A 15821-nucleotide genomic window follows, 5' to 3' on the forward strand; every position below is an offset into this window, starting at 1 on the left:
CATCGGCCTGGGACAGAAGAGGCGTCCTCAGGCCACGCGTGGCCGGTGACCCAGAGCTGAATGAAGGGAGGCTTGTCGACTAGGGCTTGGTCTTCGATCTCGTGTGACAACAGAGCATTCGGGAATGAGAGTGGGGTGCAGATGCTCGGGAATTTCTTCTGCTCTGCCCAGTTCTGCCCCATGGAGACCAGCTCCTCAGAAAGCGGCCGGCGAGGAAGGACCCCAGGGTGCACGACCTCGGGGGGACACCCCCACGCTCCCCCGATCTGCCCCCCGCCACCGCCCACACACGCAGGCCTGGGTTTGCGGCCCCCGTGGCCCCCCGGGCGCTCTCCTCCGGACCCACAGTGACTGTGAGAGAGGAAAGGGGTCAACGCACTTGTCCGGGCAGCTGCGTGGGCACCTCCGGGGGCAGGCAGTTGGGCAGGGCAGCGGAGGTGGAAGCCACATGCTCCTCAAAGCTGTTGATGCGAGGCTTTTTGGTGGGCTCGGGGCTGGCTAGTGGGGTGACACTATTGCGTCTCATGAGCGGGTTAGGTGCCTTCTTTGCATCCTAAGCGAGACAAAGACAAAAGAGAGAAGGCGACAGTTACGAGGAGTGGGGCGGTAAATAAGCCAAAAACAAAAACACCAAAAAAAAAAAAAAAAAAAAAACCAACACCAAACAAAACATGTTTCTCTGCTTCTGGATTTTACAGACTCAAGACTGAGCGCGGTGACTGGCCCCGGGACCTCGGGGCTGCCATTTGGTGCTGATTCCCTGGTCGGCACAAACGAGGGACGACGTGCTGAACCCCTTTTCGGGAACATTCCAAGACTCCCACTTGGACAAACGCGACGCTCGCAAAGCAGGGGAGGGCAGAGCAGCAGGACCAGCTGTGCAGACAGCCGTCCCATGACGGCAGCTAACGAGGTCGAGGTCAGAGGAGGGGACCCGGCTGCCAGCCTCCAAGAGCGCCGAGAACGGGGAAAGGGGACCTGAGCGGAGGGGACAGCGGGAGGGGGAGGGGGCGGTGCTGGGCTCTCCTCGCCCGTCGCGAGCCAGCAGGTGTACAGTGGCTCCTGCTCCCCATCACGACACCTGACACCCCGGCTTAGGGCCAGAAACGTGAGCTTCAACCCCCTGCCAAGGAGACCAAAGAGGCAGAAAACCTGAGGTTTGCAGAACGGCAAGCCAGGGCCGAACGAGAGCCTTCCCAGCAAGTAACAATGCAACTGGAACCTGGGGAACCCGGGCCCATCCCCAGGCCTGTGCCCCTACAGCCTGCAGCCCCGCGGCCTGCGTGGAGGTCTGACTGTCTCCCTCGAGGCGCTGCCCCAGCTCCGCACAGTGTCCACGGGCCATCGGAGCCCAGCGGAGGCCCCGGCCCACGGCAGGAGTCAGGCAGAGTGTCTGGCCCTCACCCCCACCCACGGCCGGGAGCGGGGCCGACACAGGGCCGAGGCTGGCCGTCCTCCTTTCCCTATGGCCAACCAGCCAGCCAACCGCTGGTGGAAGCTGGGATCTTCAAGCCAGAATCTTGTGGCCACGCTTGGGAATGGGGAGGCAGGTGTCCTGCTCAGACGGGACGGTCGCCATGGTGTGAGAGCAAGGGTCAGCGGGCGACGGATGCACTGCGGTCTGACGGCTGGTATACAGCAAGCCCGCCGTTCCCTCCCAACCACTCCTGGGCAGCGCGCTGCTCGGCCCCTGGGGGCTCCGGCCAGGCTGCCCCCCAAGTGCAAGGCCTCCCCAGGGGAAATCGGATATGACCAGGCCTAGGGTCTCCTGATGGAGCCTTCCACATCCAGCCTCCCTCGAGTCCCTACTTCCCGAACCACAGCATCTGGCCAGCCCCGGCTCCTTTCCATGGTTTTCGTCTTCCTGCTAATTCTGCGCCTCCACCCATCCTGTTTGCACCAGTAACTCTGGAACCCGAAGAAAGGAGACTTAGCTGCCCCAGAGGAACAGACAGCAGCTGTGCTACGGTCAAGCTTGCAGGAGCGGAATGCATCTTCTGCTCTGATACCCACTTGAGTCGAAATGGGGGAGGAAAATAGGGAAAATAAGAAAAAGAAGATGCAAGGAAGCCACATAGAAAGACACGGCAGGAATGCATGGATGGAAAGGCAGGCGGGCAGGGGAGGGTCGAGACCGGCCAACTCCACACACGCTTCTCCAGCGAGAACCCGCTGGAAGACACAGGCGCACGGTTACAGGCAACACAATGTGGGGACCTCCCGAGGGCTCGCAGCCACCGGCCCTGTCACTCCACAGAGTCCCTCTGGGAACGGAGGACAGGATGGATGGAGGACAAGGTGGGGATGCTGGAGGGCCGGGGGCACCGGGCTCGCACTCACCTCTGACCTCTCCCGGTGCGTGCTCACGGACTCCACATTCAGGTAGATGGACTCTACGCGGCAGCCTGGGGGAGGGTGGGGACAGAGGTTGGCTTCGGCTCCAGGGGACAGGCCACTTCTAGCCCCAGAGACGCCAGGAGCCACCGTCCCGGGGGGTGGGAAGGGTGCAGGGTGTGACAGGAGCTGAGCCGAGGTACTCACCGTAAGCGACAGGGGTCAGCTTGAGGACCGTGTGAAGGGGGCATTTCAGATAAGGCATCTCCTCTGAAAAGAAAAGAAAGGGCCTCACGGTGAGACAGGAGCCTCGAGGATGGACACCTGCAGGTCCCCAGGGACAGCTCCTTCCGTGGTGGTGGTGGTGGTGGCGGCACCCTTGGGGTCCGGGCCGAGCAGGAGCATCTCTGCCTCCCCCCACCCCACACACAGGCCTCTCCTGCTCAAGGCAGGTGGCCCTAGAAGCAACATCCAGCCAAACGAACAGAATTAAAACCAACCCCAAAAACACCCTCACACATTATAATTTACAAAAAAAGAAAAAAAAAAGGTGGGGGGGTCATTTCTCAATTCCCCAAACAGTTTAGGTATGAGCCCTGGGTAGACACAGGTTTAAATTTCAAGTCTCGTGAGAGTTTTCTGGGTGCTTTGTTCTTTACAGGTGGGCTGAAGGGAAGAGCGGCCCCCCCCAGGCCCCCCGACCCAGGGCCCCTGAGCCCCTGAGATGTGAACAGCTGAGGACTCTTGGGGCCGTTTCACAAAGCCAGCAGGTCCACTGTGCATCAGACTGAGCATCACAGGGTGCTCTGCAGACCATCCCGAGGGTGGCCAGGAAGCCCTGGGCCGGGAAGGCCTCTCTGCAAGCCGCCAGCCTGCGTGCTCTGGTGGGCAAGGCCTGGTTTGCAGCAACCCCAAACTCAAAGACCAGTTCCCTCCTCCGTTTTGGGGAGCCCAACTGGCTCCTAATCCCCTACCCAACCACCAAGAGGAAGCTTCAGTAGCCAGCAGCACCTGCACTCTTGTCCAGGAAGTAGGCCAAGAGGCAACGCAGGACAGCCTGATGGCAGATGACCAGCACATTCTCCTGGCGCTCCAGCTCCATGATCACCGGCTCCAGGCGCTGGACCAGGTCCTGGTAGGACTGCAAGACAGGGACGGGGACGCTGGGTTTGGGCAGAGGCACAGGCAGGCAGGGTGGGGGCTCTGCTAGCCCAGCACGCCCCTCCTATCGTTAGAAACCAGGGCACAGGGGCGCCCGGGTGGCTCAGTGGTCGAGCACCTGCCTTGGGCTCAGGTCATGACCCCAGGGTCCTGGGATCGAGTCTCACATCGGGCTCCCCACAGGGGCCTCCTTCTCCCTCTGCCTGTGTCTCTGCCTATTTCTCTGTCTCACTCATGAATAAAATCTTTAAAAAAAAGAAAAACAAGAGGATGTGGGATCATTCATCAACAGCCGGTGGCAGTTTCAGGGGTGCAGCCCTCATAGGCACTGGGGGACCCCCCTCAACCAGCTTCCTAGGCAAGAGGCACTGTCCCCATGCTGGTGAGGATGTGGAGAAGCAATCCTCCAAGAGTTGCACAGAGCATCCTCTCTCCCACTACCGCATCCTGATCCTCTGCACGGGGGAGAGAGGGGACGACGACCCGACACAGGTTTACAACGTGGACCTTGAACGTGTTAACTCGGTGAAAGAGGCCAGACACAGAAGACCACGTGCTGTACGACCCCATGCCCATGAAACGTCCAGAATCGGCCACTCCACAGAGACACAAACAGTCCGTGGTCACCAGGGCCGGGGCTAGGCAGTCACAGGCTGGGGTTTCTTTTGGAGTGATAGAATGTTCTAGAATTAGCGGCGATGGTTACACGGTATCCCGAGTATACTAAACACTGCCAAACCATATACTTCAAGATGGCAAGTTTTATATTATGTGCATTTCCTCTTAATAAAATAAAGAAATTGAGGAAGAAAGGGGCAGGCCCGTGGCTCTTAAGACCACCGAGGCTCCCACGCACGCCACTCCCTCTGGGGTCCCCCCTCTTTCTCTTACTAATCAGGCTCCAGGAACGAGGGCCAGAGCCTCAGAGGAGGTCAGCGCCCTGAGCGCGAGCAAGACGGAGACGGAGACGGAGACAGCCTGCAGACGGTGGCGAGGAGCCAGCAGATGTCACCTGGTGGCCTGCACAGACCCCCCAGAGTGCCACCCACACTCCAGCGCTCACTTGGCCAGATGGGGCTACGCGTGCCCTCAGTTCGATTCGTGCCCACGGCCTGCGGACCAATGTCACGTCTGCCGTCTGGTCTGCAGCCGAGGGAATGACCGCCCGTGACTTCAGTACGAACTCCTCAGAGGAGCACGCCTCCCGCTGTTGCTCACGGGGAAAATACAACTGTGCTTCTCTGGGGCCCTTTACAAGGTTCAGTCCAGGAAGCCTCGAGTCGGGGGTGAGTGTGCCCGGAACAAGCGTCCGAAGGCGCTGGGGGAGGCGGGATACAAGAGCCCGTCCTGCCCACTCCGCCTCCCCAGGTCCATGCCCGGCCTAGACACACGCGGCCACACCTGTGCACGTACCTCCCCAGTGGGGTAGCGGTAGTAGTACTTGTCCTGCTCCCGCAGCGCGTACTCCTCGGGGTAGGTGGCCCTGATCTCCTCGTAGGTCATCTCCTCGCAGACGCCCTGGCAGGAACACGGGCGTCACCGCCAGCCGGCCCACATGGCAGGGGCTCTCACTTTGAGCAGATGGGGAGGGGAGAAGACTCCGAGCCCTCTGGCTCCAGTCTCCCGCCTCCCACAGCCAAGGCCGGGGGTGGGGCCCACCCCCGACCACCCCCGACCACCCCGCGCTGCACTCACAGCATCAATCTCGTTGAGCGCCTTCCACTGCTCGTAGGGGAGACGAAGGGCCTCTGCCGTCTGGATGGTGCTTTTCAGCTGGCTGGTCCACACCTTGAGGTCCTTCAGGTTCTGCTCCTCCACGAATTTGCTCAGGGCGTTCGCGAACTGGGAGGGCACGGGACAAGAGGGACACGCAGACTGGGCTCAGGCTCCTGCACCCACCCTGCGCCCCCCGGAGAAGCGGCGCAGGCCTGTCCCACGCCACGTCAGGGACGTTACTCTGCCATCCTCAGAAGAGTGAGGAGCAGCCCCTGCAGGGACATGCTCCCTCAAAGCCCTGGAGACCCCCCCCAACCCCACACACATGCAGGGACTCCCTGCACTCCCCCCTACCTTCCTGCCTCTGCTGGACAGACCCGAGTCCCCTCCGATCTTCCCCTGGAGGTTGTGCTCGCTCTCCCCGTGCCGACACAGGTAGATGGTGCGGGGCTGCACGTGGATGTTCATCAGGTAGTACACGATGCGGCTCTGAATGTGGTCCTGAACTCTGTTCACCAGGAACCGCCGGCCCACATCAATCACCTTGATCAAGGAGAGGTCCCTGCACGGGAGGGCGGCCAGTTGAGCGGCAGCCCCTGGGCCCACACCCCCCGGGGGCTCCCAGGCTGAGCGCACACACTCAGCCCCACCAGAACCACCACGTCGGACGTCTGGCCGAGAGCCCCGTGAGGGCACAGACTGTGTGTGTTTGCTCAGAGACTGAGAAGAAGGGTGCAGGGCATGCTGGAAAGGCCGCTGCCTCCCAGACGGGGAGAAGAGCAAAGCATGGGGACAGAACAGGACAGAAAGGACACAGGGACACCTGGGTGGCATCTGCCTTTGGCCCAGGCCGTGATCCCAGGGTCTCGGGATCGAGTCCCACACATCAGGCTCCCCGCAGGGAGCCTGCTTCTCCCTCTGCCTGTGTCTCTGCCTCTGGCTCTCTCATGAATAAATAAAATCTTTTTTTTTTTTTTTTTAAGATTTTACTTATTTATTCATGAGAGACAGAGAGAGAGAGACAAGAGGCAGAGACAGGTAGAGGGAGAAGCAGGCTCCCTGCGGGGAGCCCAATGTGGGACTCGATCCCGGGACCCCGGGATCACGGCCTGGGCCGAAGGCAGGCGCTAAACCACTGAGTCATCCGGGGATCCCCAATAAATAAAATCTTTAAAAAATCAAAAAAAAAAACAAAACAGAAAGGAAGCAACAGGAGCAAGACGGCGCTCAGCACGCACTTTCCACACCTCGACTCAGCACCTGAGACATTTACACTGAACACATGCGATCAAGGACTTCTTTAAAAGACATTTTAAAAGGTAGTTTTTGAGAGTATTCAGGAGCAAGTGCTTTCACGTGGACAGCAAGAAAACACTAACGCAGGGGATTGGGCAATGGTCCCCTCTTAGGAATGAATTACCTGTCACATTTGTCGGGGTCGAGGGGCTGGTAGCTGGCTTCATAGCAACTGATTCTCTTCATGAAGTCGTCCATAGCTTCTGCTGAATTGCAATCTTTGTAATCCGGGCTGGAGATTTTGACTTCCTGCAACACCACAAAAAGGCAGCTGATGAATCACGCTGTGCAAGGCTTTCTGCTTAGACGAAGCGGGATTTGGGGCTTGCAAACAGGGAAAGCACAGACCAGCTCAGAATAATGATGATCCTACCCGGCATTTAAGAGGAAAAAAAAGGGGGAAAAAAAAAAAAACCACCGGGGATTGAGTCATAGTCTGATGATTACATGGGGAAAGCACCCAAGGGACACAGAGGATCCCTGCCTGGAGGGATGGAAACAGAAAACCCACAGGATTCTAACGAACACATCTGAATGGGCCACGTTTGGGGATCAACCCAGTGGCCAGGACGCCACTGGACCGCCACCCTCAATCCCAGCTCTGGATAGGCACCCATGACGTTCCGCGCGTGGACAGTAGGTGGCCCGCTCGCAAAGGTGCACTCGGGGGTGCCAGCGGTGCTCTGCCCTGCGCGCCAGGCGGGACTCTTCCTCCCACCTGCCCTAGACGGGCAGCGCATGCTTGCAACCCGGCCCCGGTCAGAGCTTCTCCCCCTGGACCACACGCCTCAGGCCTTCCTCAGGTTTGCTCCCACACAAAAGAGGTCAAGGAGGAAGGACCCCCAGATCCGCCGTCTCCTGTAAGTGAGTGACACGTCTGAGAAACAGGGCAGGTTTTAGGGACACTCAGGATTTGTTCCTGCGTGTGCTCTCTCCAACAAGCCATGAGACAGGCGGACACTCTCCAAAACCCCGAGTCCGCGGGGAGTTAGGGGTCCACGACACAGGGCCTCCGCCTGGGAAGACGCGGACCTTCTGCCGTCCGGGGAGGTGACCACTGCGCGGAGACGGGAGCGCGCTGAACGCCGCGGCGCGGAACGCTCGCACGGGTCAGACGGCAAATCTGGTCTCGTGTGTATTTATCGGGCCGCGATGAAAAGCGATCTAAGTGGCCAAATCCCTCGCTCCCTGGCACGGCCACCACAAAGAGCGCAGCGGGAAGGCCTAAGCTCCAAAGCTGCTCCAGGGCTTAAGCAGAGCCCCGGATTTCTGAACACAGAGGGGTCAGGGCAAACGACCAGATGTGTTAACAGAGCACGAGATAAGCGGGGAGCTCCCAGCCAAGCACGTGGGGCCCACTCGCTGCGGAACACCAACTGTGCAGCTGCACCCTGCTTCGCCACCAAGGGGAATGAGGACCAAACCCAAGAGACACAAGCAAAACCCTCTGTTCCGATGACCGCCACGTCTGTGCTACGTCCCCGTACTTTGAGCCTCTTCCTTTGGACGTGCTGAAAACTAACCGGGCCTGATTTTCCACTAGTTGAATAGCCCTTCCTGACATACAAACTCATTTCTTAGAAACGCTCGTGAATATTCCCGCTGCCTTCCAAGCCAATGGATCTTCAGCAACCCCCTAAGGATGCACGCGTGGGGGATCCCTGGGTGGCTCAGCAGTTTAGCCCCTGCCTTCGGCCCAGGGTGTGATCCTGGAGACCCGGGACTGAGTCCCATGTCGGGCTCCCTGCATGGAGCTTGCTTCTCCCTCTGCCTGTGTCTCTGCCCCTCTCTCTGCGTCTCTCGTCAATAAATAAAATCTTTAAAAAAAAAATAAAGATGCACGTGTGTATACAGCAAACCGGAGCACTCCCTGTACAAGCCTCAGACCCGCTTGTCATTAGAGACATGTCTTACTCTCATGTAATTTACACAGAAAATTATCTACTTGGGAAGGTGACCTGTGGTAAGGTCTTCATGGTAATGGTTTCCACTTACAATATATCGCTCTCAAGTGGCAAAATTTAAGAATCAATCAAATTAAGCTGCCAGTTACCTTCAATTTATCTGGGCAAACTCCCCCTTGGCACCGGGAGAGGAGAAGGTTACATTACAGATGCAAAAGCAGGAAGATCGTTTTCCTACCTCCAGTCTTCCCACACATGGGGGTTCTGGTTGAGTTGGCTGCGTCCTATGGCGTTTTATTGATACACGATCATTCTTACTAAGACCTTAACAGCCTAAGAGTCCACCCCACTGCCTCCTTTCCCATCTGGAGCAGGTGAGCTGCCCTTTGTCCCAAGCAGCCCCGTCCCCAGCTGGCTGCCAAGCTACCCACAGAAACTGTTTCCAGTCTCCTCCTTTATCTCTCACGTCCTACAAAGATTGGTTTCTGCCAACGGTCTGCAAGGACCCCAGATAAAAGCCAGCCCAGGTCACAGAACATGCTTCTAAATTAAATACTGCTCTGCACCTCCCTCCTCCCTGGATTCCCATTTCTCCGACAAAACCAACAAGTGGGTCAGCCAGCTCGCTCTCAGCACCCAGTTATTGCTCTGGGCCTGACCTGGTTCCCCACTTTTCTCTCACTGCCACCCTAGAGTGGGGTTCTGCGTGGTCTTACCATGATGTTCGAGGCCACAACCATAGGGTCATCGCACACAGACTCAATGAAAAACACCTGGAAGTAAAAGTAAGGCAAAAACGTTAGGACACAACAAATGTGGTTAACACAAAGGGCTGACTTGGGTGTCACTGTGATGTCATCACCACACTGGAGGAGACAGGACCTCTTTAAAAATACCCAAACACATAAAACCAACCACTTGCTCAATCCTACCTCCTAGTCATGGTAACCCCTGAGAGTCCCCACCAGGGAGACTCAATCTGTAAGGCAGCAAAGCAGGGGCAGCAGGAGGTAAAGATGCAGGCAAGGAGCAGCGGTGCCCCAGACATGGCAATCAGCCAGTTCCCGAGGGGTATGTTTTCCTCACTCCTCCATGCTCCAGAGCAAGACAAGAAGTTTGGCTCACCTTGAAATCATTTTCTTTGGCAAAATGAAGGATCATGTGTCTCCTCTCTCTGGTAGTATTGGTGGCATCGAAAACCTGATAGCAAGAAAGACGGGCAGTGAGGAGAGCCCAAGTTTAAGATCTATAGTATTTACCAAACCACAAGTAGGTCAGGCCTGTCACCTCCAGGTGTAAGCCAAACGAGGTTCCAGGAGAGATGGTGCCCTGCCCCCTGGGCCTCCTGCTGCCTCCAGCACTCTGGGACAGATAGGGAGCTGGGGGATGGTACTTAAACCAAATGAACAGTAGCAACGCACAGGAGAGGGTGCAAGGGAAGGGACCCTGGCTACCATGGCACAGCTACCCCAGGCCCAGCCTGCCTTGGAGGGTGGTGTCCAACGGCATACAGATGAGGGGTGATCAGAGCATACCAACCAGCTGTGCCCCGGGTCTGCACCCAGTTAACCCCCTTCCTGGGTCCCTGTGCTGCACTAGCCACTTGCTTCCCTCAACTCTCAGGCCAGAGGCACTTGTCCCAGTAGAGGTGTCCCTGCAATGTCCCTTGGCACTGCTCTGGCCACTGTTCTACATTTTGCTCCCTCCAGGGCACTACCCCACTATGGCACTGGAGATAGGGCTGGCAATTCCCAGACTTACTGCAATTTGGCCCCCTTCCTTCATCAGGTAACTTTTGACATCTCTCAAGGCAGCTAGAGCACACTGCCTGGAACACACAGAAAGAGAATGCAGGCATCAGAGCAGCACAGCCCAAGGGGGAAGCCCACGCAACCCCCCATTCATCCTAACAAACAGACTGACCGGCAATTCCACCCCTAAACCGCCAGGCTGGCCAGGGCGGCCAGGCCCAGCCCCCACACACCCAGAGGCTCTAGGGGAGGCTTGCACGGGTGGCCACAGTCACCCTCGGGAGATGGTGCTCATGCCTGGCTGCACACAGAAATCTCTCCGGGAGCTTTTACACATCGGCCGCCCAGGTCCTGCCCCTGGATTCTCACTGCACTATCTAGGGGAGGGCTGGCATCAGGAGCTTCCCAAGCTCCCGGGTGCATCTAGAATGCTGTCAGGGGTTGAGCGCCACGGGACCTGGGTTTCACGACCACCCCGGGCTTAAAAGAAAAATGCTCAGCAAATGTAAACAGATGATTTTACACACACATACACACACACACATTTTGTTTGTCCTCGACGAGGCATCACTGCTGATCTGTATCAACCCTCAGATGAACTGGGCCACGGGTTGCAGATGAAGCAGCGAGCCCCAGCGAGGCCGACACACACCCTAGCACACTCGGAGGCCCATCTGGGGAGCCACACCGCAGGCAGCTTCCTCTTTCTCCCAGAGAACCCGGCTTCAGGAAGCAGAGCAAACCCACGTCCAGGCTCCCGCAGCAGCTTGGGCCTTACTTGCGGACTTTCATGGCTTCCTCATTGTCGGGGCGGAAGAAGCTGTAGGAGCTGTACTGCTTCACGGCCTCCCGGCGGTACTCCCCGACGTTGAACACTGCGGGGGCAAAGGCAAGGACCCTTACTGACCCCCTCTCTACCAAAGGAAGCCACGCCAACGCACCGACGCCAACCCGAGTAAGGTTCCGCTAAGACGCAGAGACCAGGGAGTGGACCTACCCACGCGGGGCTGGGAGGCCAGAGGCAGCCCCGCTTCCCCAGCCCCAGTGCCGCTCACGGTGGCCTGCTCTTCCAGAGCCCGTCTTCCACCGCCCCGCCTGCAGTCCAGCTGCATGAGACCGTGCAAAGAGGCCGCAGCACACAACTACGTGCTGGTGGGACTTAAGGGACACGGATCCCCCCAGACCATGTGGCCAGAGAAGGCATCTTGAAGGAGGTGCAGGGCAGTAGGAAATGAGCAGCAGGTGGGAAAGCATCCAGCACAAACGAAGGGTATGTCCATAGGGTGGTGAGTGACACGGCCAGAGGGACCCCCCCCACAACCACAGGGGGCAGGCCAGCCCCAGCGGGGCCCCACAAGGCAGGTCCCAGCAGCCATTTAATAGTTGCAGGGGTCAGTGAGCAAGACCACAGCGCTCCAGGTGACCAGACTGGCCGTGGCACTGGCCTCACCTTTCGTGGGGACGCCAATCCAGTTGAGGTAGCGAGTCAGCTTCTTCGAGATGTACGTCTTACCCCGGGCTGGGAGGCCCACCATGACGATCACGGTGGGGGAGTTGGTCAGCTTCGGCCCACAGGCTAGGGGGAGAACAAAGAAGGGAGTGAGCGAGGAAGCAGGTGCCGTGATGAACTAAATCCACGATGAACTCTCAGGAATTCTGCAGCAATTCCTATTTCATTCCCACCTCAAAGCCCAGGGTCCAGCGGGGCTGAGACACCCCCACACATACCCCACCCCAGTTACGCATCCCCATCTTGTTTTCAGGTCATGAGTGGCAGGGGCTGTCCCAACCCCAAATACCGACCCGATACCTGAGGGCCCTAAACCCAGCCAGGAACCCCATTACTAATCCCAGAGCAGAAAGCACTCTTGGGGAGAATGAGGAAGGGACTCCCCAATACCAGTGGGGGTGCGTTAGTGGTAGGAAAGGTGTTTCAATAAGACAAAACATCAGGGAGAGAGGTTTTCACTGGTTTTAAGAAAGGAGCCCAAAGAACCCTGTTCTGGACACTCAATGGGCAACGTTTTCTTGGCTGGTGTCTTGCCCTTGAGATGCTAAGGTGACTCCAGCATCCTGGGGACAAGCATGTCAGGGGCCCATTGGGGACAGGAAACCAGCCGCCTGCCCACTCCCAGCCCAGCCACACTGCCTGGTGCTCGCTGGCCGCCTGGTCGGTTACGTGGCATTGCTTCCTGGCACCGGCCACGTGGTTGCAGACAGAGCCACTGTCACCACGCCACAGGTCTAGGCAGACGTCAGATTTAAACGTCAGATTCTGTCTGCTTCTAGGCGAGTGAGTGCCAGATGGGGAAGGAAGGAGAGCCAGCAGGCCACTGACAGGCACCGGCTTGAAGGAGGACACCACCTCCAAGGGGGACGCCCCAACACGGTCCCATGCTGAGCCTGTGACCATGCAACCACGTGTCCAAACACCCACCGTATTATTCTAGGATCTGCCCCCTGGACCTGTGGGCTGGGGGCAAGGAGGAAGCAAACTACACAGAGGGGGCTGTTTCTTCTTTCACATTTGAGACCATCAGTGACCTTCTCCACGCAGAGTCAGGAGGAGGACAGGCCATCAGAAGGCCAGGAGACATTTGGGAACCACAAAACCCCTTGGCTGGGAACAAACGAGTTCGTAGCAAAGAGGCATTTCCCTGCCCGGCCTAGGTACCCAAGTTGAGCAAAGAAGCGCCAGTGGGCTTTCTTGAATCCCAAGGGGCGAGAAGAGAAAAGTGCTGGCCTTCTGGAAAACCAGTGGGGCCCTAAGACACACTCTCTGCATTGTGGCAGCTGCAGGTGACTCATGAGAAGACTCTTCTCACTTATGCCTGGAACCATTTACTCTGCAAGCCCTTCCCTCAAGCCACTGGCTTTCCTCTGCTCTTGCGTGATGTCCCCACCATGCCACTGCTCCACGAGCATCCTAATATGCAGGCACCAATCGACTGACTCCCCCCACAGCTGTCCCCATGTATGCGATGCTTATGATGGACTCATGCCAAGTAAGTGGAGACAGAGGCTGACCGATTTATCAAATAGGGAATCAAGGAATCCTATGCACAAATCTCTGGCAGGAGATGCTTTGGAAGGAAAAAAAAAAAGCCATGTGGACACAGCAGAGTAAATATCTTAAGCCAAAAATTCAAGCTGAATCTCAAACCCCAATAAATCATTTCTCTCTGATTTGGCAAAGCAGAAGCGATTTTCCCTATTCCTTTGGCTTCTTGCACAAGATTCAGTGGAACCCTCAGCAGAGGTCGCAGCCGTCCCTCCACCCTGGCACTCCTGGGACTCCAAGCAGGGAAACCTTCTGACTAAGCTCAGAGTCTGACTCTCCCTCATCGCTCCCGGCTCCTTTTGTAAACTCCCAGGTGATCTGAAGAGCCTTCATGCTATAATCATCTGCCCAGGCTGCAGCCCCCCACTACCCCCCCTCGATTTCTTCTTCTCTGCAGATCCTTCTTAGCCCATGGAAGAGGAGCACCTCTGTCCCCCTGTCACACCAGGCTCACTGGGCCTCTGCTTTCTCCTCCTCTCCCCCAAGAGCAAGGGACTGGGGGAGAGCAGGTAGGAATTTAACACAAAAGTCTCCAAAAAGTTCGTGTATGTTTCCTTCATCTGATACAAACATTTAATATTTTAACTTCTTTTTGACCCTCCCCCCCCCAAGTTTTTATACTCAGATATATTTAGATGTCAGTGTAAAGCATGTTTCGGGGGATGCGTATATGTTCACGATGTTAAAGCCAGAGAAGCAATTGTTGAAAGAAGCTGGGTTAACAGACTATTAACACCTTGACTGTGGTTTGCAGCAGGGAGGGGGACGGAGCTCGGGCTAAAAGCCACATCCAGGGTTAAGGCTGTCACTAGAGCAAGAGCCGAGTTCTGGGCGCCCCCCCTCAACTCCCGTCATTCCATTCATTCATTCATTGGCCCACGGAACACACGTGCTGGGTGCCCTGGGAGCACAGCCCCTGTGCTCACAGCATCTGGTCTGGGGTGGGGAAGTGACAAAGTATGAGCAAACAAACGCACAAAGTCATTTCGGAGCGTGGTGAACGCTGTGAGGGCGCAGAACAGGTGTGTGCGTGGAGTGCTGGGGCGGGGCGGGTGTGGGCATGGGGGGGGGTGAATTGGGGCGCCAGGGCCAGTGTCCCTGAAGAGCACCTGAGCCCAGCCCTCGCCGTCCACGGCCAGCCACACCAGTCCATCAGCCCGCGATGCCCCCTGCCCACTGGGTGTCAGCCCCTGGGTGTCAGTGGACATAGGAAAGTCTGCAAACGGTAACCAGGAAGCCAGCTGCCCAGGCCAGTGAGCAGCAGCCCCTGGGGTGACCTGAGTGGCCGGTCCTAAAAACAGTCAGTGAGACGGGCCAGGGTAATGCCCCTCGCCCTGCACACAGGTTCATTCTAGGGTTCCAGCTCCAGCCCTACTCCCCAGATTAAATGACTCACTTCTCTGATAACGTGTAACCACGGACACCAGCAGGCACCCAGCAGCTGTCCTCACCCACCACACCGACACCCACAACCCACGCTCAGAAAAGAAACGAAACCATCGGAAGACACTTTATTGTCGCTCCCCTATTTCCTGCGAGAAGCTTCCTTCTACCCAAAGGCACTCGGAAACGCCAGCTTCCAGAGATGCCAAGTCACTGGCATGCCTTTCTGCAAGCAGGTAATCATGCTTCCCGTGCTGAGTTCCGGGGAAACAAATGGAAGGGGTGTTTCAGACAGACGGACAAGCTGCACACGCGGATGGGGTCAAAGCCCAGAACGTCCCGATGGGGGACTCCCCTGCCGGGGGTCTACAGGACAGTTTGCAAGAGCAAACCAAATGCTGCAGACAGAGACCCTCTGGGACGCGGCCACCTCTGCAGGGCTCCTTGGGAAGGGCTCACATACCTGACCCTGGGGTGACAGAAGGCAGGCCCAGAACGCTCTCCAGTCCCACTGCTGGATACCAAATCGCTCAATGCTTTGCATGCAACACTTCAACCCACGCATGTCCAACAAATGGCCCCCCTCCCCTGACATGGTCTCTGCAGGCCATAGTGAGGAACCGGGCATTTTAGTGACTCATCTGACAACCCCGGGAGGCGAGCCGAAGTGCGGTGGCTGAGAGAACAGAGCGTGCAGTCGAATAAACAGCGTTGGACGCACAGCCCCACCACTTCCTCGGACCTGGGCCAAGTTACTTGAGCTCTCAGCATCTTGGTTTCCTTGCCCGGGAAATGGAGGGACGCTTCATAAAGGCTCTTGGGAGGATCAACTGCAATGCAATAGGCATAAAACATGCTCCCTGCAGCATCCTCATCAGTATGAGCCGTTATGGTTTCCATCATTCTAGACGTGACGAAGAGCCGCAGGTGAAGATGGGTCCCCCTACACCCGTGGTGAGGGACAGAACTGGGGCTCGCCTAGATTTTTCTCACCTGGAAGTCTTCAGGTGCGCTCTCCTAAACTAAACTGGCTGTTCTCAACCGGTGGCTGAACCGAAAACAGCCCCACTGTAACACTTCCCACTTGGCTTGGGCTACCCCTAACGATTTTTTTTTCCCCAAAATCTCCCCCCAAAGAACTCTAAAGTGCAGCCAGGGCAGAGAATCACTGCTAGATAAGGTTGGGAATTCTCCGGAACACCCTCCTTTCCCTTC

General features: G+C 57.3%; 1 protein-coding gene across 9 annotated transcripts in view; it reads right to left on the minus strand.

The window, feature by feature from the left end:
- PFKFB3 (6-phosphofructo-2-kinase/fructose-2,6-biphosphatase 3) overlaps positions 1-15821 on the minus strand; it is a 141375-nt gene that overhangs the window by 73989 nt on the left and 51565 nt on the right. For all 9 annotated transcript variants that reach the window (XR_012031031.1, XR_012031030.1, XM_072825904.1 and 6 more), the window contains 13 exons: positions 11613-11738; positions 10941-11037; positions 10173-10239; positions 9537-9611; positions 9128-9184; positions 6632-6756; positions 5566-5773; positions 5191-5337; positions 4909-5013; positions 3346-3475; positions 2542-2604; positions 2341-2405; positions 380-553 (listed from right to left, as the gene is read on the minus strand). Coding sequence is in view for 7 of the 9 variants with exons in the window: in XM_072825899.1 (XP_072682000.1) it covers positions 380-553; positions 2341-2405; positions 2542-2604; positions 3346-3475; positions 4909-5013; positions 5191-5337; positions 5566-5773; positions 6632-6756; positions 9128-9184; positions 9537-9611; positions 10173-10239; positions 10941-11037; positions 11613-11738 (1439 nt within the window). In the remaining 2 variants the exon portion in view is untranslated. The remainder of the gene's footprint in view (positions 1-379; positions 554-2340; positions 2406-2541; positions 2605-3345; positions 3476-4908; positions 5014-5190; positions 5338-5565; positions 5774-6631; positions 6757-9127; positions 9185-9536; positions 9612-10172; positions 10240-10940; positions 11038-11612; positions 11739-15821) is intronic.

This window comes from Canis lupus, chromosome 5 (assembly GCF_048164855.1).
Source record: "Canis lupus baileyi chromosome 5, mCanLup2.hap1, whole genome shotgun sequence".
NCBI lineage: Eukaryota > Metazoa > Chordata > Mammalia > Carnivora > Canidae > Canis > Canis lupus.